The following is a 24,624-nucleotide window of genomic DNA, read 5'->3' on the forward strand; positions in this document are numbered from 1 at the left end:
ATGATGGACTGGCTCATTGACAGCTATAAGTCAAGGACCTGTATTTCATCTTGCCTCTTCCCAGCACCTTCTTTACAACACGCATCACATTGGGTGCTTTTTGAGAATATAATCTCAAATGGGGCAACAATGTGGTACAAAGGAGGAGGATGATTGGCCATATGAATTCAATATGACTTCTACTTAAATGCAAACTATCTACCTTTTTTCCCTCTGAAACCGTGAGGTCCACCATCCAGAGCAAAGGCATAATGAAATGAAATAGAATAATAGCATAAACAAACCTGGTCTAAAATTGTTCAGGTTATATATAAGGGAAAAACATATGGCACAACAAGAAGTAAGTATTAGAACAAATTATTTTAAAAGGTCAGCAAAACCCTTATAAAGGTAAAGATACAAAATAAAAATATTATGTTACCTGAAGAACATTTTCTGATAAAAAGTTTTGTCTGCAAAATGTGGAACCTGCTTGAAAGCACTCTTTTGAAGACTGGCGCCATCCCTAAAGAGTGGAAATTAAAAATATCACCTTACTATTTAATCCCCAGAGTTTGAAAGGATGTTTAACATGATATTCCAAGTGAACTTTTTAACTCTTACCTTATATGCTTGGATGACAGCCAGATAATCACTGTTTTCTATGGAAAACTCAAGCTTTTTTTTGAATGCTTCCTCTCTTTTGTCCCATGGAGAAATCTTTAAAATTAATAAAAATGTTCAATTACATAGATAATATATTTAAAGTTAAAATTTAGTCTCAGCTGTATAGAATTTATCTAAATTCTATGAACACATAGGAATGAATTACAGTTGAACTTCTCAAAATTGGTGGTGTTCGGACCCTGTAAAATAATAGGTTAATTGACTGCCTCCCTTATTAATAAAACTGTTAAGCTATATTTGATCTCAGCCAAGGATCAAGTAGCAAAGTCCTATGCAGATATTTTAAAAAACACCTCTCTTCAGCAGCCTACAGATCCATGTGAGGATGGTTCTGTGGAGTTGGTCTCTATACTGAGACTCTCACAAGATGTTCATCTACAGGTAGTCCTCACTTAATGACCACTTTCCAAGTTGCCACACTGCTGAATGAGTGATACCTATAACCAGCTATCACACCAACCGCTGTGGTCATGAGATCACAATCTCGGTGCTTGACAACTGCCTCACACAGGTTGGAGTATTCCATGACCACGTGATATCACAACATCACATTGATCATGTCACATTGTTTCACCTAGCAACAGAAAATCTGGTCCCAATTACTGCTGTTAAGCAAGAAGTTAAAGATGAAATTTTAAAGAACTATAGTGGCAGAGAGAACCATACATCTGTCTTTTTTAAAAAAATTGACCATTACTTTCATATATCTTTTTAGGTTGCCCTATTATGGACCTCTATTTGCTCTATTTACCTATGACTAAATCTTAGTGTTAATACTGGTGATCATCACTGATATTTGTATTATTGTTATATTCATTTCATTGTTAGGTAATTTTAATATTTCATACTAACTTTTTAGTCTTATCAATAAATGTAAGTGTATATACTGTATATCTATGTACCAGTGTGTTCTGAGGTAAAAAAGATTCGTTGTTATTGCAGGCTGCATTTTGCCAGGGCTTTCCAAATAAATAGGCAACCCAAGCAGTGCTCCTCTTCCATTTCTTGTAAGAGAACACAATCCATCATTATAAAAGGCATGCATGAACTGTCCACAGGTGCACAGGCTCAGTGCCAAGACCTAGTGTGATGCTCCCAGGAACATAACCAGAAAGAGCCACCCTTGAAAGAAGGAGAAAGTAAAACTAGGTGGAGTTGGTGCTTGGGAGCATGTTGATCTTGGAACTACTGCTGTAAGTGCAAAGACTATTGAAGGACGATGCCAACACCTACATCCAATACCAGTGGCTCAGTGACAGCTGCCCATATCTAGGTAAAGGGGAACCAAGAACTGTCATCTCTTGAAATGACTACAACCCATATTCTGGGAATCCTAGATCATCATAATAATACTTACAAAAGGTGATTTGTGAGCTCTGCTTGCTGCTATTGTTAGTGCAGGATCCAGACAGCGAAAGATGATGCCAAGAAGCATTAATTTCCCAATTCTCACATCAACAGGCAAGGAGGCCAAATGATGCCCCAAGGGAGTAAGCTTTTCCTCTGATGTTAAGGCTCCTATATCCTGCAACCGCGTCTTTGATGCATTTATAGATTCAGCTGTTGGTGGCTCAATAAGTTGTGATAACACTGAATGAAGTTTATGTGTGGAAAACATTTCCAAAATCTTTATTCTGGGGAAAAAATATTGTTCAGCCAAAGAAAATTACCAATCCTCTGCTATATGGTGCATGCAACGAAGTACAGAATTGTGGATAGTACAAAAATGCAGATATGCAAGATCCATACACAAGATCTTGTGAAACACCTTTTATATCCATATGAGACAGGAAATATTTGGAAGTGGCTCAGACACATTCTTAACTCACTGAACTATAAGAAGGAGAGAAGATATAGCACAGTCACACTTGCAAACTTCTGTTATTATAGCTAATCTGAATAAAAATAGTTTTAGTTTTCCTGTGGAGTTGATTTTTTAGTCTAGTCTACTTAATGAGACTGACAAGAATCCAGCATACAATTTCTCCAGTTATTTTCAATGTTCTTTCTTTATTCAAGGTTCAAAAGGTACAGTATACAATACTTACTTCTGAGTGCTTTTTGTATTTGAAATATTTTTTTCTATTTTCCAATGTTCCAGAATCTAAATCTACACTCATAGGTTAAAAATCCTATTACCTGTGATTTTATTATCCATGTTGAAATGTTGCTTTCACAGATAACAAGATCCTGGCCACAGCAGGGAATGGGTGGAGATGCTTTTATTATCTCTTTAAGTTACTTACTACCTACTTTGCTCCTGTCATCCAAGCTGTACCCTCAATTTAGCTTTAGCCAAGCCCCACCCCCACCCCAATAGTAATTTCCAGGAACAGTTCCCCTTTCAAGTAAAATTGATGCAGTTAAAGAACTAAGGTATCTGGCAGATATAGCTACAGTATTTGGGGAAAGACTTTAGCTCACGGGAAAAAAGAAGGTTGCCTTTAATAACCCCTTCTAGACAGCAATTGCCCTTTCCAAACATTTTTTCCCCAGAAACAGATGAACAGGGTTAGGGTGAGCTGGTTACCAAGGGCCTGAAATGCAGTCCTGTGATCCCAGGGTTGTGTAGAACCACTGGAACTGCAGAACTGTGTTGTAAGTAGGTTTTAGCTTTTTTTGGGGGGGGGGGTCTGCCATAACTTTTGATGGACACTAAGCAAGGACTACCTGTCCTGAAAACTGGGTAAGGTGGATAGATTCTTGAAACCTTCATTTTTTCTACCACTTTCTCAACACCAGCTTCATCTTTTTGTCATTAAATGGAACATGCTACTCTGAACCCCTTGTCTTTCTTGCAATGAACTAAGTAATGTAATGAGCAAAACTGTCATAAATTACTGCTTTTATTTGCTTTGTCTGCTAGCTTCAAACAACTCATTGTGCTTATTCCCACAAATTGTCAATTTTGTATTATCTGATTGCTCTTAAAAATCTTATCTTATTATTGATTGGTAATTATACCATTTGAGACACGGGAATGAATAAACCTGTTTAATAACCTATTAACATCCCAACAAAACTAGGGACTGCGGGAGACTAATTTTTAATATATAAGTCTTATGAGAGCTCAGAAAAAGTACTTTATTGCTCCTTTAAGGGATTTCTGCAGAGTACACTGCGAGTACCCTTCACAGTTGTGAAGTGCATTTGCCTGCTTTGGATCTAAATATTGTAAATCTCTAGATAGAGGCTGCTTACTATTCAATCCAATTAATTGGAAATCCCAGGCACTGAACTTGTGCCATTTGTACACAAACAAGTGCTACCTAAAGAGGAGATGCTTCTGCCACCTCAGAGTTAGAATTGTTTAGATATTGCTACTTACTAAGCTAATCAGGAAAAATCAGGCAATTAGTTTACACATTTGCCAAGAAGCAAGCCATTAAGGGACAGTAACAGAGGTGGTATTCACCAGGTTCTGATCAGTTCTAGAGAACCGGTAGTGGAAATTTTGAGTAGTTCGGCAAACTTGTAAATGCCACCTCTGACTGGCCCCACCTTCATTTATTCTCTGCCTCCCGAGTCCCAGCTGATCGGGAGGAAATAGGGATTTTGCAGTAACCTTCCCCTGGAGTGGGGAGGGAATGGAGATTTTACAGTATCCTTCCCCCACCACGCCCACCAAGCCACACCCACCAAGGCACTCCACACCCTCCAAGGCACGCCTACAGCACCAGTAGTAAAAAAAAAATGAATCCCACCACTGGACAGTAGTAAGAAAGTAGCAGGAAAAGGAAGTAAGAACAGAAGAAGATTTGTATTTACAAGATGAACCACATAATGTGTTGAGGTTTAGCTGGAATATTTGCAAAAGAATCATTTACCTGAGACAAAGCTGTTCCAAAGGCACTCGCTGTATCTCGGGCAAGTGGTACTTTAAAAGAAGATGATTATAATGATGACTACTGAAAAGATGAAAGCAAACCCCAGAAGCTACACGACCTGCTCGTCCTTTTCTTTGCAAGGCATTGGCTTTGGACACGTATAAATCCTCCAGGCTTTCCATGCCCTTGCTTGGATCATACCTACCAGAGGGAAAATACAAAACTGTGTTTGCAGTATCAAAATACATGACAGGTCATGAACTAGGAAGTATAATACTGAGAACGTATGATGCTTCTAGGTAACTGTTTGAATCTTCTGCTAAACTGTGGTTTTAGTCAGAGTTTATAAAATAAGTCATAAAGATTCACCATAACACAATCAGCCAAAGTTAAATTGCATGATAGCACACTGTGATATATGGCCACTGGTTTACAGTCTTTATCCTTATTTCCAAATATATATTTTTTTAAATCACTGCTTGAAAATATACAGTCAAAAGTTGATCAATGCTAGAAAAAATACAGCCTTATCAAACATGGTAGGCAATCAACTAACATGTTACCAGTTTCTCTTTTAAAATGTGCAAAAGAAAAACAGGAAAAATCTATGCCATAGAAAAAAAATCAAGTAAAAATGTTAAATCTTATCTAAATAGGGACATTAAAAATATGGTTAAAGAGTAAACAAATAAAAAAGGAGAGAGAGAGAGAGAGGAAAGCAAGGAAACAAAGCCTTATTGAATTTGACAGACAGTTGATAACAATAGCACTTAGACTTATACTACTTCACAGTGCTTTACAGCCCTCTCTAAGCAGTTTACAGTGTCAGCATATTGCCCCCAACAATCTGGATCCTTATTTTACTGACCTTGGAAGAATGGAAGGTTGAGTCAACCTTGAGCCTGGTGAGATTCGAACTGCTGGCAGCCGGCAGTCAGCAGAATTAGCCTGCAGTGCTTCATTCTAACCACTGCGCCACCACGGCTCACATAAATATATGTTAGCAACTAAACCATAATAGTAACTTCTGCGTATGAGTCAAAACTGTGGAGCAAACTACAGACCTATTATGGACATTATGCGCATAATGTCCATAACAGCTTGTCATGGTCCTTAGACATTTATTGTTCTGAGTCCTTAGCCATTACTTCCCCCAGATTTTTTAAATACCTTTTTTCTTTCATTTTTCCTGAATCAATAACATAGACCACATCATTGATGGTTATGGAAGTTTCTGCAATGTTTGTAGATATGATGATCTTGGTGGTGCCAAGAGGAGGCTGGAAGAATACATACTGCTGATCTTCACTGGAAAGAGTTGAATGGAGACGATACACAACACAGCTAAAAGATTAGAGAACAGGTTTGAAAGATTTTTTTTGTGAGCATTTCTTCCATCACCATATTACCTTTTTTCATATAATCAGAATTGGGCAATTGGAATTCTTCTTTGGAGCACATGTCTGATTTTTTTTTGATGTGGCTAAATAAGCCACATCAATATAATTGCCCATATACTGGTAAGATGCCCTTATTATATATGTAGTGTATATTAAAAAAAATGCAATATTTTGGAAATTGCACTTCCAGCAACAATATGTAGTCTTGGGGAAAGTTCAAAGTTCTCCTTCAGAAATAAAATGGAGAAACATACATTTATCTATCTACCTACCTTTTTATCTACCTATCTATCTATCTATTTATCTACCTTACCTATTTATCTATCTATCTATCTATCTATTTATCTATCTACCACAGTTCTGGAAAATATGAAAGGACTCTGGGCAGTATACAACAAAGTAAAGTTATATAAGTACATGAATAGAGAGGGCGAACCCACTAATTTTAGTCAAAGAAACATGAAAGGTAGCACTGTATATACACAAAATATTCCAATTAGCTGTCCTCCTGTTATTTTCAGCTAAGTCGCATCCACCCAGATCACTGATTATGATGACTGGGACCGATGAAAATTGAAGTCTAGATCAGAGAACAACTATCATCTTTTAATCTCCATCTCAATTGACCGCCTCAAAGGGATTATTACTAAAAAAATTATGGGCCTGTTCGGTGAGAGACCACTTTTTGTGATTGCCTTCTTTCTTTCAAGGCCAGTTCTAGTTTATGCTATGGTATAGTGGATAGTTGATGAAGGGAGAGCTCTAGTCCTTGCCCCTCGTTTACAGGGTATTGCAGGGCTCTATTCTCTCCTCATTCCTTTTCAACATCTACAAGAAACTGCTGGGCGAAATCAGCCAGTAACAAAGGAAAATACTTTTGTATTACTAGTATGCTATGATACTCCGTTGTACATCTCTGCCTGGATCAGAATTGAGGGGAACTCTTGGATTCGTAGGACCGTAGCACAAATCCATCTTGTATATCCACCATGCGCACTCCTGGATCAGGAGGTCCTACTCACAGTCACTCATGCCTTTGCTATGTGCTGTTTGGCTCATTGTAATACCCGCAACATACAACTGCAGATGTTTTGGATTCTTCACCCAAGTAACAGTTTTGTTCCATGAGCTGCACTGGCTCCTAAAGCTATTTTCTGAATAATTCTGATTGTCACCTATAAAGTTCTATATCGCACAGGGGCAGGTTGTTTGTGAGACACCCATTTTTAACTGTTTTTGTTCATCCCACCAGAATTGTTGAGTTGGGTTTGTTCCAGGTCCCTCCTTTAAACAATGTTATTTATTGGGATCCATGAGATCTGCCTTCTCTGTTGCAACAACTTCCCAGGTATGATTTAACATGGTTGAGGTACTAAAATATTAGCTAATATATATTTATCAAGTTATTGGTTCAATAACCAGATTACAATAGTTTGGAAGTTCCAATACTTCAAAAGTTTGACTGAGAAGTATAGAATATTAGTAAACAAGCATTCACTGTGGCTATATTCCAGTACAGAAAAGTCATGTGGTCCAGGGAAGAAATGTTATATAACTTTTAAATAAAATGCCTAAATTCATTGATGAGATTAAAATATATTTCTATTTTTTATTTGAATAGATTAAAAAGACAATACCGTTTGCTGTGCCGGTTGTTGAACATGGCGTTACACTGCAACCGATTATATAATGCTTGGATTTCTGCTAAACCTGGCAAAAATATCAGTACTGCACCTAAACATGAATTAAAATAATAAAATGAGGCGAAGCTATTCTGTTTCCATCACTGCCATATTTATCTTTGTTTTTCTGTTCCACTCTGCTGCTTCATATTTTACATTTTCAATGCAGAAAGTACTTCCATTTGGAAAACACAATTACAACAAATGCCTTTTATATTATTGAGGGTAACAGGTGGGATGGACAATGTCAAAATGAAGGGCTATTGGGATGATCAAAGTTCTGCACTTTTTGAATGTGTGTCATTTACTGCCTCTGCAGATGTCCATAATGTATGTTGCTTCACACACATCAATGACTACCTACTCATAACTGATGTTTTCCTATATGAAATGTTGTCTCTGAATCTTTTTAAAATGATTGAAAATAATGCTTAGTGTCTATTAAAAACATTTTTTTCTGGAGAGTACTGCAATCTACAGTATGAACTCCTTACTTGTTTATACATTAAGCCCTGGCTACTTAGCTTCATTTTGTTTCATTTGTGTTGTACTGTATATAGGTGTTTTAAAGTGTTATTTGTATTGCCCTTCTTATTCTTTATAGCAGGGACATTCTATTATATTGTTTATAGATATATTAAAAACCAATTGTAGCTGGTGATAAATAAATAACTAAACATGCAAGGCTGACTCTGAAAAAGCAGTTAGCATGATCAAGAAATCCTTGATCAGGATCTGAAGAGAACATTTAAGGCCTCAATTTATTATAATGGAATCCAGTTCCATTGGGTCTTTACACCTAAACACCTCTTTTGTATTCTTTGTGTTATTTGCATGAGAGTTTGTAACTTAGTAAGGTTTAAAGATTTATGATCTAGTGTGTTAGAGGGAAGGTACACACTAATATTCCTTTTGCAGAGCATTTATTTTCATACTTGGATGATGTTAGTTATTCATGCCTTGCACTGTCATGGCCTCCACGCTACTCTAATAAGTGCCCCTCCTCACTTAGTGCTTGAGTCATCCTATAAAAGTAGCCCCTGATTTATGACCGCAATTGGGACCAGAACTTCTTTCATAAAGTGAGTGTTAAGTGAGTTGTGTTCAATTTTACAATCTTTTTTTTGCCACAGTTGTTAAGTGGGTTTTAAGTAGTTAAGTAAACCATATGGTCATTAAATGAATCCTGCTTCCCCCATTGACTTTGCTTGTTGGTAGCCCCTTGGGAAGGTCACAATAATGATCATATGACCCCAGGGTACTGCAACTTTTGTAAAGTTAATATTTTTTGCCAAGTGCCTGAATTTTATTCATGTGACTTACTTCAGACAACCCCTCAGCTAATGTGTTAGTTTATTTGAAATATATGGTGCTTTTACAAGTACTCTCTTTCACTCCCTTATTTTCTTGTGTACAACCTTTAATAATTCATTTAAAACCACAATTACTTAAAAATCTTATTAGCCCTTTTGAAGAAGGAACCTGGGAAACATAAAAATAATTGAGTTGTATATGAAAAAGTAGGGGAAGGTGAGGAAACAAGTAAAAATAGTCTTGTTTCTTTAAATTGTTGTCTGAATGCAATGCCTGTTTAAAAATGTAATTCCTCATCACAATAGTAAGAATGTCCTATTTCTATGAAATTGTACATATTGGAACAATTCAGTTTAATCAATTTGTTAAACAGATCACCATTTTAAACTGTTTTTAAGTTACCTGGTGGATATAAATGTTTGCCACTGACAATCCATTCTAATAAGGCTTCAATTAATTCAAGATTTATTTTGCTTAAATCCATGTTTGCCATGGTTTGTAATACTTGTTTGCTAACACCTACCAAAAAAGAAAAAAGAAATATGCATAAGCAGAGAAAGAAATAATCTCAGCAGTAAAATGTAGTAAATTTAATTGGTAAAAATGCAAAACGCCAAGATATATCAAAATTCCTACGTAGCAAAACTTTCTCTGACACTTTTAAAGTGTTACATATATTTTCAACCTTTCAAAAATAAAATTTGGTTCTTCAGACCCTTTGCATTGTCCTAAAATCTCACACAACAGACATTTCAATTAGGGGATTAGATTATTAAAATAAATAAAATCCTGAATTTCCACTTGGACATACAATAGCATTATTACTAATATTATTATTAATAATAATAATTAGTATTTATTAATCGTAGTAATAATTAGTAGTAATATTATTACTGACCTGAATTACCCTGTTGAGCTACATATACAGAGTTCTACTATCCCTTATAGCAGACTGCTTGTTCACTCACCTATTTATCCCTAGTATACATTTCATTCAGTACCATGTCCTCTCTATTCAATGTACGAGCATGAATTTACTGAATTTAAGTTTGAATTTTGCTTCCTACCCAGAAAGTATTGAAAAATAAATTAAGATGGACAATTTCCTAGTTGCTCACCATCAATCATTCATATTCCAAGGGAAATAATTTTAACTATTATTCAGTATTCTTACTTGCATAGCTGAAATCACATATCAATTCTTATTTTATGAAAGATAATGGCCAGGATTTGGAATCTCTCTGTTGAAAATTCTAAAAAGAACTGAAAAATTTGGCACAAATAAGACCTAGTACAGATAGGCATGCAAGAGGCTTTAGTCTTACAATTTTTGAATACAACTTTCAGGTAATAAATGAAATATTTTTCAAATACAAAGAATGCCTGGAAACCAATGTTCATCAGAGGGATACCTTTGTAACGTATCAGAAGTTGTTGGAAAGTCAGTGTTTGATCTGGGACTGAATCCTGCACTGTAATTTTCACCAATCCAGTGGGCTTCAGAGTCTCCTCCACTTCTTCTGCAGCAGTCCGTTCGTGCCTTCCTGTCTTGTGTGCAGTTGGTTTTACTCTGCGCATATATGGACTGCCATGCTCCAAAACATACCTGAATGCATGCCGAGAGAGGTCACAGGGAAAAAAGCAAGCAGTTATCCTTGCTTTTCAAATAGCAAATAGTTTTCCCAGAAGCTTATACTTTATGAATGGTGCTGTGTAATGGGCGTGGCTGTGGCTGGGCATGGCCATGGTGGGCATGACACGCAACTTGTGTTGGGGGCACCTGTGGTGGCCAAGTGCTAAGGCAGGACTTCCCTGAGGCTCTCACTCACTCTCATTATAATCTTCCTTCTTTTTTTTCCTTCCCAATTCCTTCTCCTTTCTCCTTTCCCCTTTACTTATTTTTCCTTCCTTACTCTCTTCCCATCTTTTTCTTTTTCCTCTTTTCCTTTCTCCTTTCCTGTCTCTTTTTGCATACTCAAATGCAAAAGGGAAACATTTCTCCTCCTTTGTTTTGTTTTTAGTTTGTTTTGATAGCCCTCTGCCAGTGAAAACGCAGCCTGTGCCGTTTTTGGCCTAGACAGCCTGCTGCAGCCCTCTGCCAGCAAAACAGAGCTCGGGGAGGGGGGGGGGCAACATCATTTATCATTTTTTATCATTTTATTAAGATTTATAGGCCGCCCTTTTCCCTGAGGGGACTCAGGGCGGCTTACAATCACAGGGAAGGGGGTGCAATATCAAAAACAAACAATATGTGAACAAAAGAAAGAAAATAATAAAACACAACTTGCATTCAACAGTCAACACTCGGGCGGGTAAATTGGGAACCTATCCCCAGGCCTGATGGGAGAGCCAGGTCTTGAGGGCTGTGCGGAAGGTCTGGATGGTGGTGAGGGTACAGATCTCGACGGGGAGGTCGTTCCACAGGGTCGGAACTGCAACAGAAAAGGCTCTCCTCCGTGTAGTCGCCAGTCGACATTGACTGGCAGATGGAGTTCGGAGGAGGCCCAGTCTGTGCGATCTAATCGGTCGGAGGGAGGTGATCGGCAGAAGGCGGTCTCTCAAGTACCCAGATCCACTACTATGGAGTGCTTTAAAGGTGGTCATCAATACCCTGAAGCGCATCCGGAGATCGACAGGTAGCCAGTGCAGCTCGTGGAGGATGGGTGTAACGTGGGCGAACCGCGGTGCGCCCACTATCACTCGCGCGGCTGCATTCTGGACTAACTGCAGTCGCCGGATGCACTTCAAGGGCAACCCCATGTAGAGCCCATTGCAGTATTCCAGCCTAGAGATCACAAGGGCTCGAGTGACTGTTGCGAGAGCCTCGCGGTTTAGGTAGGGCCGCAACTGACGGACCAGGCGAATCTGGGCAAATGCCCCCCTAGTCACAGCCGACAACTGATGGTCAAAAGTCAGCTGTTGATCCAGGAGGACTCCTAAGTTGCGGACCCTATCTGAGGGGTATAAAATTTGACCCCCCAGCTTAAGAGTTGGAACATTGGCCAAATTGTTGGGAGGGAAACACAACAGCCACTCGGTCTTGTCCGGGTTGAGTACCAGTTTGTTAGCGCTCATCCAGTTCTTAACGGCCTCAAGACCCTGGTTCATCACATCCACCGCTTCATTGAGTTGGCACGGGGCGGACAGATACAGTTGCGTATCGTCCGCATATTGGTGGTATTTTATCCCGTGCCTCCGGATGATCTCGCCCAGCGGTTTCATGTATATGTTAAATAGTAGGGGGGATAAGACCGAACCCTGCGGCACCCCGCATGTTAGGGGCCTCAGGGACGATCTCTGCCCCCCGACCAACACCGACTGCGACCTGTCCGAGAGGTAGGAGGAGAACCACTGCAAAACAGTGCCTCCCACCCCCACCTCCCGCAGTCGTCGCAGAAGGATACCATGGTCGATGGTATCGAAAGCCGCTGAGAGGTCAAGGAGAACCAGGATGGACGCATGGCCTCCATCTCTGGCCCTCCAGAGATCATCGGTCAATGCGACCAAAGCGGTTTCTGTGCTGTAACCAGGTCTGAAGCCGGACTGGAAGGGGTCAAGATAGCTAGCTTCCTCCAAGGCCCGTTGAAGCTGGAAGGCCACCACCTTCTCCACAACCTTCCCAATGAAGGGGAGGTTGGAGACAGGACGATAGTTGTTTAAAATGGCTGGATCCAAGGATGGTTTCTTCAGGAGGGGTCTCACCACCACCGTTTTGAGTACGGTGGGGAAGTGCCCCTCCCGAAGGGAGGCGGTCACGACCGCCTGGATCCAGCCATGTGTCACCTCACTGCTGTTGGCAACCAGCCAGGAGGGACACGGGTCCAGAATGCAGGTGGAGGCACTTACAGCTCGAATGGCCTTGTCCACATCCCCAGAGGCAACATCCTGGAACTCAACCCAATGATGGTTTGCCAAGTAATCCTCCTGTGTCTCGGCTGGATCTACTGCGGTGGAGTCCAAGTCCGACCGAAACCGAGCCACTTTGTCCGCCAAGAACTGAGCATAGTCCTCAGCCCTACCCTGCAAGGGGTCTCCCGCATCCCTCCTATTGAGGAGGGAGCGGGTGATCCTGAACAGGGTGGCTGGGCGTGACTCGGCGGACGCTACCAAGGCGGAGATGTGTGTTCTTTTGGCAGCTCTTAGTGCCCGGACGTAATCCTTGGTGCAGGTAGTCAGAAGTGCTCGGTTCGCCTCGGACTTATCGGACCTCCACAGGTGCTCTAGGCATCTCCTCCGGCGCTTCTTCTCCCGGAGCTCCTCGGTGAACCAAGGAGGTCTCCGGGATCCGCTGACCCGGAGGGGCCGTAGTGGCGCAATCCGATCAAGAGACTCTGACGCCGCCGAATACCAGGCGGCAACCAGAGCCTCTGCCGAACTGTGGGCGAGAGTATCAGGAATAACCCCAAGCTCCGTCTGGAACCTCAAAGGGTCCATAAGTCGCCTGGGGCGGAACCACCTGGTCGGTTCCTCCTCCCTACGGTGGGGGTTTGGCCTCCGGAAGTCAAGCCTCAGTAGGCAGTGGTCTGACCACGACAGGGGTATGATCTCATTACCCCTCAGACCAAGATCACACATCCACTGCTCCGAGAGGAATACGAGGTCGAGCATGTGACCAGCTGCATGAGTTGGGCCCCGAATTACCTGGGTCAAGCCCATGGCTGTCATGGAAGCCATGAACTCCTGCGCCCTGTCAGAGCGTTCACCGAGCGATGGCAAATTAAAGTCCCCCAGAACTATAAGCCTGGGGAACTCAACTGCCAGCTCGGCTACTGACTCGAGGAGCGAGGGGAGGGATGCTGCAACATGGCCTGCCCGAGCTTCATTTTCGCTGGCCGAGGGCTGCAGGAGGCTATCATGGCTGAAAACGTGGCCAGGGACGCGTCTAATTTAAAATCCTATTTGATACAGTACAGTAGTGTTGTCTACATTAGCTGAGGTTTAACTGTGTTATTCTGCAAGGTTGATCCAACAACAGTCTGAATTTTCAATCTGAAAGAAACTTATATTATGTAAAAGGATTGCTGGCGCTAGACTTGTTTTGGAGACTTCTTACCCAGTCATTGCGATTGCATCTTCTAAAAAAAACTGTTCTACAGGGAACGTGCTTCCTAGAGATATAAACAATGATAAATAGATAGGAAAATAGTTTTAGTGAAATAAACCCAAAATATGTACAAAACAGAGCAAAGAATTGGAAGCTTTATTCCAACAAATTTGGAGCAATGTTGTACAGTTATAGCCTGAATTTTACTGCAAAATAGGCATCAAACAAAAATCTTTTTTAATAAAGTATTATTTTAATCCATTTAAGAAATAAACTACTACATAAAAAAGAAAAAAAATGAAAAAGGACGTGGTTGGAAAATAAAATTTCAGTAAATAAACAGAGAATCTACAATTGTCATAACATTTCATATAATTATTGCACTGAATAATAAACTAGATATATATTTTAAAATAATTTTAAAACACTACAAAACTCTAAAAATGCACATTATTTTGTATTTAAAAATAGAAAAGTAAATAGAAGAAATTGGTAAAACAAATATTAAGTTTGATTGCTTTTTTTGTACTTGAAAGGTAATTACATCGAATTATTGATAAATATTAAAATTGCTTTTTAGTATGGTTACTATGCCTTTCAAATTCTTAAAATTGGTATAGTTTCCTCAGCTCAAATATTTTATTATCAATACAATATGATGCAAATATATAGAAACTTATAATGCTGTAAAATCAGCAAAAGGCAAAATAGTGAAGGAATTAATAGTAAAAGAAGCTTTTTTCACCTGGTATTTTGATAATAGGGCAGGAATTAAAATACTGAGAAAAGATGTCTGTATTCAGAGTAGCACTCATTAGTACAACACGCAGCTCTGGTCTTTGTAACAATAAGCCCTTCATAATCAATAACAAGAAGTCACTGGAAAAAAACAAAGAAAAATTCTTCCAACATTTGAATGTTTTTGCCTCCTCTTTCAATATTAAGAGATTCTTGGGTGTCCACTCCCTATTTAGTTCTTAATGTTCTAGGTCCAAAGCTGTAAATATATTACATATTATGGCATAAACTGAAAAACGAACAACATACCTCTTCTGTTATTCTGGAAGGAGAGCATAATAATTTGTCCTCATCAATGAAATGCAAATTTTAAGTGCATTAAAAGCAAAAAAAAATTGGAAAGTAACTTCTTATATAGTAGTCAATTAAGAGCATAGGACAGTGACGGCTAAACTTTTTCCCATCGCATGACAAAAGTGGGAGAAGCGCAGGGGGGGTCTGCATGGGCGTGCTCACACCCATAATGCTATGCATGCGACCCCGTGTGCATGCGTGCATGACCCCCACTCTCCCCCCCACTTTTGGCATGCGATGGACCCGGTTTTTGCCCTCCCCAGGCTCCAGAGGCTTTCTAGGAGCATGGGGAGGGCAAAAAGAGCCTCCCCTGCCTTCCCAGAGGTCCTCCGTAGCACAAAGAATGGCCCTACTGGCAAACCGGAAGTCCAGGAATGGACTTCTGGTTTGCCCATTGGGCCGTTTTTTGCCCTCCGGAGCCTTTAGGAAGCTTCCCTGAAGCCTCTGGAGTGAGAAAAACAGCCCAAAGCGCAAAGCAGAAGTCTGTTCCCAAACTTCTGGTTTGGGTGTTGATTTGTTTTTCACCCAAAAGAAGGCTGAAGTCAGCTGGCCAGCATGCACATGCGCACTGGATCTGACAGGGCAATGCCTCATGTGCCCTAACAAATGCTCCATGTGCCACCTGTGGCACACGTGCCATAGGTTTGCCATCATGGGCATAGGAGAAAGACAGTAGGCCAGGATTTTTTTCAAAGAATATCCTCACATCTTATTATTATTAACTGAATGTTAATAATAATTCCAATCTAAAGGTTGATTAGCATAATGTAGTAATCCAGGATTCATAAGTAATACATTTGTATATACTGTAAGAGTTAGCTCGTGTGATCTCAAAACCCAAATTTTGCCATACATTCACCTTTCTCAGTTTTCTATTCAGCTGAAAGACCGAATAGTAGTTTATTTTATTCATTTTCTCCAGTGCCTGGTATATGATTATATAAATGCTGGGAATCATGATTTGAACACTGATTAATTGTTAAAGAAGCTAGGAATACTCCTTAGATTCTTTTGCTGACTTGGTCAACAGTGCAGCTTAAAACAGAATATGCATGAGCTATTCTGTTGAAATGAAATGAGCAGCAAACAAATCTAATAAATAAATAAATTCTTCCTTCTGCATACCACAAAGACAGGGGGAAAGGAAATGAATTTACAACCTTTGGACTTCTGGGACTGAAGATGACTTCATTTTTAACAGAGCTAACAACCACAGCAAAAGTTGAACTGGTGAATGAATCAGTTCCCCAAATCCCAAAATCTATTGTTCCAGGAATTCAGTTGATCCCAGTTTTAAGAAAAATGTGGGTCCACCTCTAGATTGGCCAGATTAGCAGAGCAAAAATGGAATGTTAAAATAAACAATGGAATGGTAATTCAACAGAAGCATTTGCATATAAATAGAATAAATGTAGAGAAAGGTTATACAATACAATAATGAAAAATTCCCTAATTTTAAAGGTTTGATTACCTTTCTTCTGTTCTCTCATGTATTTCATCAATAATAATGTGAGTTATTCCTTGTAAATTTTTATCTCCTTCTAGTCTTCTCAGAAGCACTCCAGTAGTACAGTACAATAGCCGTGTAGAAGATGACTTGCATAAAAAAGATAAAATATTAAAATGGCCAAGAAAATCAATGTTCTGTCAGATTATTTTGTTTTCCATGAATCATAAAATGGCAGTCTATTTATAATTATAGAGTTGACATATATCTTGGAGATCATCTACTCCAACCTCCTGTTCAATTCAAGAACTATCTAGTTATCAGTGACCTCGAGCAAAGGACAACTCACCACTTCGTGTGGCAGCAAGTCCTTTGACTGACATCTTGGACAGTCAGGAAGGTTCTCCTTCCTTCCTGTTTAACCCAATGGCTCTGACTCTGCCCCCTGGGGCGATGGAAAATGGGTGTTGGTTCCTACCTTATACGCCCTTCCTCAGGACGGTGGAGACATCATCCAGGCATGGGTATGACTCCGTCAGGATCCAATACAACTGGATCTACAAGTATTAAAGACATGCCCACTAGGCTCCTCCCCAGAAATAGATGAAGGAGTGACTTGTAGACCGCTGTGTAAACAATCTGAAATGATAGAAATTAACTCTCCCCAAGGAAAACAGTAGAGAGAAAAAACCAGAAGTCAAAGTAACAGGGTGGGGCGGGATGATGTCTCCACCATCCTGAGAAAGGGCGTATCAGGTAGGAACCAATGCCCATTCTCCAAGTAGATGGAGAAATCATCCAGGCATCGGACATACCAAGGCCCAATAGTCCCATCGGGAGGGAATGGAATAAGATAAGAAATTTTAAGTAGAAACCACATGCTGCAACATGCGCCGTCCGAGTGAAGCGTCTGCTGAGGTGTATCTATCAAGCTTGTAGTGTCGGATGAATGGAGAAATTGAGGTCCATGTGGCCGCTTGGCATATATCCTCCAGCAAAGCTTGAGATGACCAGGCTGCAGAGGTCGCCGCGCTGCATGTGGAGTGCGCTGTGATATGAGGTGGAACCGGCAAAGAGAGAGTAGAATACGCCCTAGAAATAGCCGCCCATACCCAACTACCAATGTCCGAAGAGGAGGCCTTGGAGCCTCTCTTACCTCCAGGCTGGAACTTGACGAAAAGAGCCTCAGATCGCCTGAAAGTAGCAGTTCGTTTAATATAAATACATAATGCACGTCGTACATCAAGGTGGTGCCACTTACGTTCCAGCTTGTGTGGTGGCTGAGGACAGAAGTCGGGGAGCACCAATTCCTGTGTTCTATGGAATACAGAATTTACCCTAGGTACAAAGGCCAGGTCAAGCCGAAGGACTACCTTATCTGGATGAAAGATGCATAAATCTTGTCTGATGGACAAGGCCACCAACTTGGAAACTCGCCTTGCTGTGGAAATGGCTACAAGAAAAACCACTTTTAATGTTAAATCATGCAAAGACACAGAATGCAAAGGCTCAAATGGAGACTGAGTTAAGGATTTGAGGACTTTGGAGACATCCCAGGTCGGGAACCTGTGTATTGTAGGCGGCTTGATGTTTGTGGCACCCCTCAAGAAACAACGAATAAGAGGTTCATGAGAGTGGGGCTGAGCAGAAGTCAGAGAGAGGACTGAGGACAGAGGCGCGACCTGGTGGCAAAGAGTATTTGGCGAAAGTCCCAGATCCAGCCCCTGTAGCACAAACTGGAGAATGTGAGGAATAGAGGCCTGTAGAGGAACGATGCCCTTTGACACCAGACAGAGAATTGAGTCCAAGTGGCATCATAAATGCAGTTGGTAGAAGAGCGCCTGGAAGCTTGAATTGTGTGAATGACCTCAGCGGACAGGTTCGCAGTCCTTAGAGCTTCCCGCTCAACCTCCAAACAGTGAGACGTAACCAAGGTAGGTCAGGATGTTGGAACAACCCTTGGAGGAGCAGTGAGGGGAATTGAGGCAGTTGCCATGGTGGAGCTACTGAGAGGTTCATGAGATCGACAAACCAGGGCCTGCGGGGCCACCGGGACACAATCAAGATTAGTTCTGTCCTTTCCACCAGCAGTTTTCGCACCACTCGCTGAATGAGAGGGGTGGGAGGAAAGGCATACAGAAGGCCCGGAGGCCACTCACTCCTCAGAGCATCCACGCCCTCCGCCCCTGGAGTCGCATAGCGTGCAAAGTACCTTGGTAGCTGAGTGTTGTCCTAGGAGGCAAAGAGGTCGAGAACCGGAAGTCTGAACCTGACGGTCAGTTGTTCGAAGATGCAACGATGTAAGCTCCACTCTGCTGGATCGATGTGCATGCTGCTGAAGTCATCTGCCTGAGTGTTTTGGCCACCCAATATGTGCTCGGCCCGGAGAGACAACAGGTGGATCTCCAACCAAGATATCAGTTGGAAAGCCAGAGTCATTAGACGCCAGGATTTTGTCCCCCCCTGCCGGTTTATGTGTGCCTTGGTGGTGGTGTTGTCCGTAAGGATGAGCACGTGCGCATTGGCCACGAGAGATTCGAACCGAAGCAGGGCGAGAAACATGGCTCTTAGCTCCAACCAGTTGATACTGTTCCTCTGGTCAGAGCGTGACCAAAGGCCTTGGGCCGTGTGTGAAAGAATGTGAGCTCCCCAGCCTTGCAGACTTGTGTCCGTTGTTAGAATGATGCATGGGGGGTGGGGTCGCGAAATACAGATCCCTGTTCCACAGCAGGGGAGAGCCACCAGTGCAGGGAGCGTTTTACCTTGGGGATCAGGCAAATTCTGTGTGTTGAGCAACTGCACTCCGCCTTCTGGTACAGGAGCAGCAGCCGTTGTAGCTGTCGACCGTGGAATCTGCCACACGGAATGATATGGAAAGGGGACACCATCTTTCCCAGAAGTTGAGACAGTTGAATGAGAGGAACTGTCTGTTGGCCACGGATGGATGAGACCAGGTTGCGAATGTTCACCTGCCTGGAGATAGGAATACCTGTTCTAGAGAAGTGTCTCTCACTGCCCCCAGGTCTGTGAGACGAGTCGTGGCCTGCAGATGACTCTTCTTCAAGTTGACCAGAAAGCCGTGGTCCTCTAGGGCAGTGGTCCCCAACCCCCGGTCCGCGGAGTACCTGGCACCGGGCCGCGCAGCGGCCGGGGGCCATGCAACGGCCGACTCTTCACTCATGCAGCGCCGTCGCTGGAGGGGGGGAGCTGCGCGGAAGCACAGGAGCAAGTGAGGCGAGGAGGAAGAATCCCCCGCTACTACACCACCTCCGCCCCCTCCCCGAGTCAGCCGTCCCCTCAGTGAACGCCTCCGCCTCTTTCTCCTTTCTCGCCTCAGTCGGCTCGCCTGGAAGCGAGGTGAGGAGGGGGCGGACCATGCGCTGGAAGCGGAGCCCTTGGAGGCCCTGGCGGCTTCCCCGCCCGGCCTTGGCTTGTGAGAAGGAACGGCGGGAGAGGTAGAGAGAGAGAGAGAGAGAGAGAGAACGTCGGGCAGCCGAGGGCGGGGGGGGGGGTCTTTTGAGGGGAGATGGGGGGCAGCGCACGGTGGAAAAGCGGCGGTCTTGCCCACCCCTTCCCTGCCTCCCGCCCGCTCCAGTTGCCGCAGCCAGGGGTGGGGGCTCGGTGCCTGAAGTCTCTTGCCTCTCTTCCAAAATTTCGCCAACGGGCATCGGTAAGCGCGCTCTTTCTCTTCCTCACAAAACACATTTCCTTTCCCCCCACGCGTAGTTATTGGCGATATGGACTCTTGGAGGCTGCGCTCCCGGGTCGCGTTTCCTTTTTGCAGCCCACGAGAATGCCTGGTTCTCTTAAGGCTGCAAAAAAGGAATATACTTTGGTCCTTGAAGCGCTTTTCCTGTTATTTGGACATTATATATATACGTACGTACATACGTACGGTATGTATATATGTATGTATGTATGTATGTATGTATGTATGTATGTATGTATGTATGTATGTATGTATGTATATATATATATATATATATATATATATATATATATATATATATATATATATATATATATATATATATATAATGTCTGTAGTCCATAATATAGTGATGATTTAAAAAAAAATTAGTTGAGCACATGGAATCTTTTTTCTTTTAGTATATTTTGGAGGTGGGGGCCCACTTTGTTATTTAAGATAGTATCTCCTTTTATATATGGTAGTGAAGATACCTAATACTCCCACCCCCTATTTCCCCCACGACAATCAATGTGTCGTCGCGAACAACGCCCCCCCACCCCTGCGCGCGCTCAGCGGGCCACGGTAAAATTATCAAAGGCTGACTGGTCCGCGGCGATAAAAAGGTTGGGGACCACTGCTCTAGGGCCTGAAAGGTGAGCTGGACGTCCCAGTGGGTCTGATGTGACGAGCTGGATAGTAACAAAATATCATCAAGATAACAGAAAATTCTAACCGGCAGAGATCTGAAATGGGTGGCCAGAGCAGTAAGGATCTTAGTAAAAACCCTTGGGGCTGAGGATAAGCCAAATGGGAGCCCTCGGTATTGGAAATGATTCCCTTCATAAGAAAAAAGGAGATTTCCTGTGATCTGGAAGAATAGGGATATGGAGGTATGCGTCTGTGAGGTCAATGGAAGAGAGAAGGTCATTGGGCCGAATGCTCTCCAGAATGGACAGCAGAGAGTGCATTTTAAACCTCCGGTGGACTATAAATTTGTTTAGAAATTTGAGGTTGAGAATTGCTCTCCAATCCCCCGAAGACTTAGGCACTATGAAGAGACGGGAATAAAAACCCCGCCCCTGTTGCTCAAGGGGCACCTTCTCAATGGCCTGAATTTGGAGGAGATGACCTATAGCTAGTTCAACCAGATGTTTTTTGGAACTGTCTCTGGAGACAGGACTTCGTATGAAAGAATGCAGGGGACTGGAGAGAAATTCCAGGGTCAGGCCAAAACGGACAGTACACCTGATCCAGGAGTCGCTGGAGATGTCATCCTAGCGATCAGCGAAGGCTGACAGGAGGCCCCCAATAGGGAGGTTTTCAGAGATTTCACTTCTGCTTTCAAAAGGTATAGTTTGAGCTGCCCTTGAAGGGCTTTCTATAGGAGAAACACTGGGAGTTCCTGTTGGACCTGTCCTGGAAATGATGACCCTGTCTTGCCTGGCGCTGAGAATGGGGGTAGGCAAATCCCCCGTCCGTCCCACAAAAGGACGACCTGCGGAAGAAAGAAGAAGGTTTAGGATCAGTCTTGCGGTTTGCAGAAGGAAGCACCTTGCGCTTGTCCTTGGACTCTACCAAGAGAGGTTCCAAAGGCGGACCAAAGAGCAGGCTGGGTGAGAAAGGGGAAGACGCCAAACGCTACTTTGCTCTGGCCTCCACCTGCCACTGCTTCAACCAAAGAAGACGCCTCGTGGTGATTGTAGAAGCCATCGACCTGGAGGAGAAACAAGCCGCATCCAGAAAGGCATCCGCCGCGTACTCCATCGCCGCTTTGAGCTTGTTGATGTCCTGTTGAGCGTGGGAATCACCAGGAGGGATCCTGTCCTGCATCTGCTTCAGCCAATGAAGAGCCGCCCTATTGAAAAAGGAAGCAGAAGAGGCGGCTCTGACCCGCCCATGCGGCGGACTGATGCCCCTTTACCAGTGATTGTTCAAAGCGTTTTTCCTCGGGATGGAGAGCATCCTCTGGAGCATTGGTGGCCGTGTTGGGAGATGACAGAGAAACCACGGGAAGATCAATAGAAGGAACCTCCAAAAGTTTAGAGAGCTCTGGGCTGACATTGTACAACTGTTTGTCCAGAGTCGAAGGGAGGGGTCCTGACCCCGGAGAAACCCACTGATTTTGAATTACTTCCAGGAATAGTTTTGGGGAAGGAACTATATCCTTTTCGACCGGTGGACATAAAAAGAGGGGATCTGTGGTGTCAGATTTGTCGACCTCTGCAGAGGAGGATGGTTTTGAGGCTGGAATACCAGAGACCTTTTTGGCCTTAAACAAGAGGGAACGAAACAAGGCAGGCTTGAACAGGCTCAATAAGGCAGAAGGAGCAGGAGTCAAGTCCACATCTTCTGACAGGTCAGAATCACGTGCGACCTGTTCCTCGGGGTCCCCAGCAGAAGGCTGACAAGCGCTTGCAGAAGTGGTCTCTTGAGCCTAGTTAGAATGCCCCCTCTTTGATTTGTTAGAAGTGGAGCAATAAGGAGTGGTAGCAGCAAGAGGCCGCTGTTGAAGGCCTGCAGCAATGCCCTGCTCAATGGCAGCTGCTATGATGTCAGCCATATCTCTGGGGACAGGAGAACCCACATCTATGTCCGGGGTAACACTACCATTCAGAGTCAGAATCCCCTTAAAATCCAATTCCATCCTCTGGGTTTAAAGGAGAAGCCGGGGGAGAGATATCCCCATCGGTATCAGTGGAGAGATCCTCCATGGGATTGAAATTTTATGGCGGAGAGACCCTAGGAACAGGGATAGGAGTAGAACAATGATTGGATTTGGAAGTGGCCTTTCGTGGAACTGGGTCAGAGGCCTTGTCAGGAACTGCACTTGGAGTAGTCAGATTTTGGGCCTCTTGAGGAGGAGTAGGCCTAGGGGCCTTAGAAGGCTTGGCAGCAGAAGGCTTGGAGTTATAAGCTCTCTTTTTGCTTCTAGGCTCAGAGGGGACCGGAATAGAAGGGACAACTGGAATTGATGAATCCTCCCCCTGGGAAACCGTGATCTCATTGGTTGCCATTACTCATGTTACCGAAGCGTTCCACAGCGTCGTTGTAGGCTTCCCGCCTAAACAAAATGGCAGCCAGATTTAACGCCAAAATCCAACTGCCGCCCTGGTAGACAGAGCCCTGAGGAAGGGCTGAGGTAGTGAGCCAACAAAGCAGCTTATCGCCAAACAATTTGCTGCCTGCCAAATGCTCCGGCATCAGGAGCAGAATTGAAGCCATATGAAGGATGCTGCTGGGGCGGCAAGGAGAGGCGCGGTGTGCAAAGCGCTTCTTGTGGCTGCCGCAATTAGAAGCGGCTTTTCCAGTGGCAGGGCTGCAGCGATCGTCTCATTCAGCAGTGTGGCTGCAGCAATTGGCTCCTCTGGCAGCGCGGCTCAGAGATTGGCCTTTCAGGCAGCGTGGCACCAGTGGGAGACAATGAAAGGAGCCTAAGGGAAAACCTCGTAGGCTGGCCGCTAACGCACTCTGCTGCTGAAGCAGCAAGTCAAAGAGAGGCAAAAGACTCCTAGAGGCTGCAATGCCTTAAAGGAGCGAAGAAGTAAAGCCAATCGAAACACAAATTTGAGAGAAAGCCAATTAGAGAATTTTGGAAAGATTTTAGAAATTAAGGGATTAAGTAGCAAGGAGAGATACGGAGACACAGCTAATCAAAGGATCGACTGAGTCTATTTCTGGGGAGGAGCCTAGTGGGCGTGTCTTTAATACTTGTAGACCCAGTCGTATTGGATCCTGACGGAGTCATACCCATGCCTGGATGATGTCTCCACCTACTTAGAGAATTAGTTTATTCTCTTCTGTCAGACATCCCTTCAAATGTTTAACAGCTGCTAACAGCTGCTCTAGAAGCTAACTCATAAAACTTTGTTTCCAGGCCCTTCACCATCTTTATAGCTCTGCATGAATTTGCTCAATTTTATCAAGCCCCTTTTGAACTGTGAAACCTATAAACCAACTGATGGACCAGAACACAGTTGAGTGGAACTTATATTTCCCATGATTTGGGCTCATAATACACCCTAATATAGCATTTACCTTTTCAGCAGAGATTCCACAATGCTGGCTCATGTTTATCTTATAGTAAAAAAGAACACTCGGATCCAACCAGGTTTCCCTATACTATACTTGTGTTTTACATTTTTTCCTATTCAGATGTAGAATTTCACCCTATTAAATTCTATCTATTTATTTCAAAAAACTACAAAGCTTGTTCATGACTAATGAAGCAAAATATCTTTCAGTATTGTAAATTGGACTCTGGCTGGTGAACAATAGTGAATGCAAAAGTCTAATATAATTATAACTAAGCAACCTGGAACACTTCCTTACTTAAACAGAGAAAAAGTAATTTCCATACATGGACAAAAAGGCAGTGGAGCTTAATTTAATAATTTAATTTAATTTATATAGTTGCCTATAATTCTGGGAGTTGCACAACAAAATATATTATAACACACTGGC

The 24,624-nt window shown here is 42.8% G+C and overlaps 2 protein-coding genes and 1 pseudogene across 3 annotated transcripts in view; all 3 read right to left on the reverse strand.

The window, feature by feature from the left end:
- Positions 1-24,624, reverse strand: part of DHX57 (DExH-box helicase 57) — a 40,975-nt gene that overhangs the window by 8,525 nt on the left and 7,826 nt on the right. For both annotated transcript variants that reach the window (XM_087717599.1, XM_087717600.1), the window contains exons 9-19: positions 16,497-16,621; positions 14,679-14,812; positions 13,943-13,997; positions 10,302-10,495; positions 9,292-9,408; positions 7,531-7,627; positions 5,664-5,837; positions 4,494-4,694; positions 2,024-2,300; positions 604-699; positions 422-505 (exon numbers count right to left, since the gene is read on the reverse strand). In XM_087717599.1, the coding sequence (XP_087573725.1) occupies positions 422-505; positions 604-699; positions 2,024-2,300; positions 4,494-4,694; positions 5,664-5,837; positions 7,531-7,627; positions 9,292-9,408; positions 10,302-10,495; positions 13,943-13,997; positions 14,679-14,812; positions 16,497-16,621 (1,554 nt within the window). The remainder of the gene's footprint in view (positions 1-421; positions 506-603; positions 700-2,023; positions 2,301-4,493; positions 4,695-5,663; positions 5,838-7,530; positions 7,628-9,291; positions 9,409-10,301; positions 10,496-13,942; positions 13,998-14,678; positions 14,813-16,496; positions 16,622-24,624) is intronic.
- LOC148044944 (uncharacterized) lies at positions 18,363-19,034 on the reverse strand. Its single transcript, XM_087717503.1, has 2 exons — positions 18,747-19,034; positions 18,363-18,704 (listed from the first exon to the last, which is right to left on the reverse strand). The coding sequence occupies exons 1-2, from the start codon at positions 19,032-19,034 to the stop codon at positions 18,363-18,365; spliced, it is 630 nt and encodes a 209-aa protein (XP_087573629.1).
- LOC148044945 (uncharacterized) lies at positions 21,373-23,177 on the reverse strand (annotated as a pseudogene).

Source organism: Thamnophis sirtalis, unplaced genomic scaffold, assembly GCF_051295495.1.
Source record: "Thamnophis sirtalis isolate CommonGarterSnake01/CBP01778 unplaced genomic scaffold, rThaSir2_p1.2 scaffold_6, whole genome shotgun sequence".
NCBI lineage: Eukaryota > Metazoa > Chordata > Lepidosauria > Squamata > Natricidae > Thamnophis > Thamnophis sirtalis.

Coding starts and splice junctions, on each gene's coding strand:
- LOC148044944 (XM_087717503.1), bottom strand. CDS start 19,034: ATGTTTCTCGCCCTGCTTCGGTTCGAATCTCTCGTGGCCAATGCGCAC. Junction 18,705..18,746: donor GCATCTTCGAACAACTGACC/GTCAGGTTCAGA, acceptor TTTGCCTCCTAG/GACAACACTCAGCTACCAAG.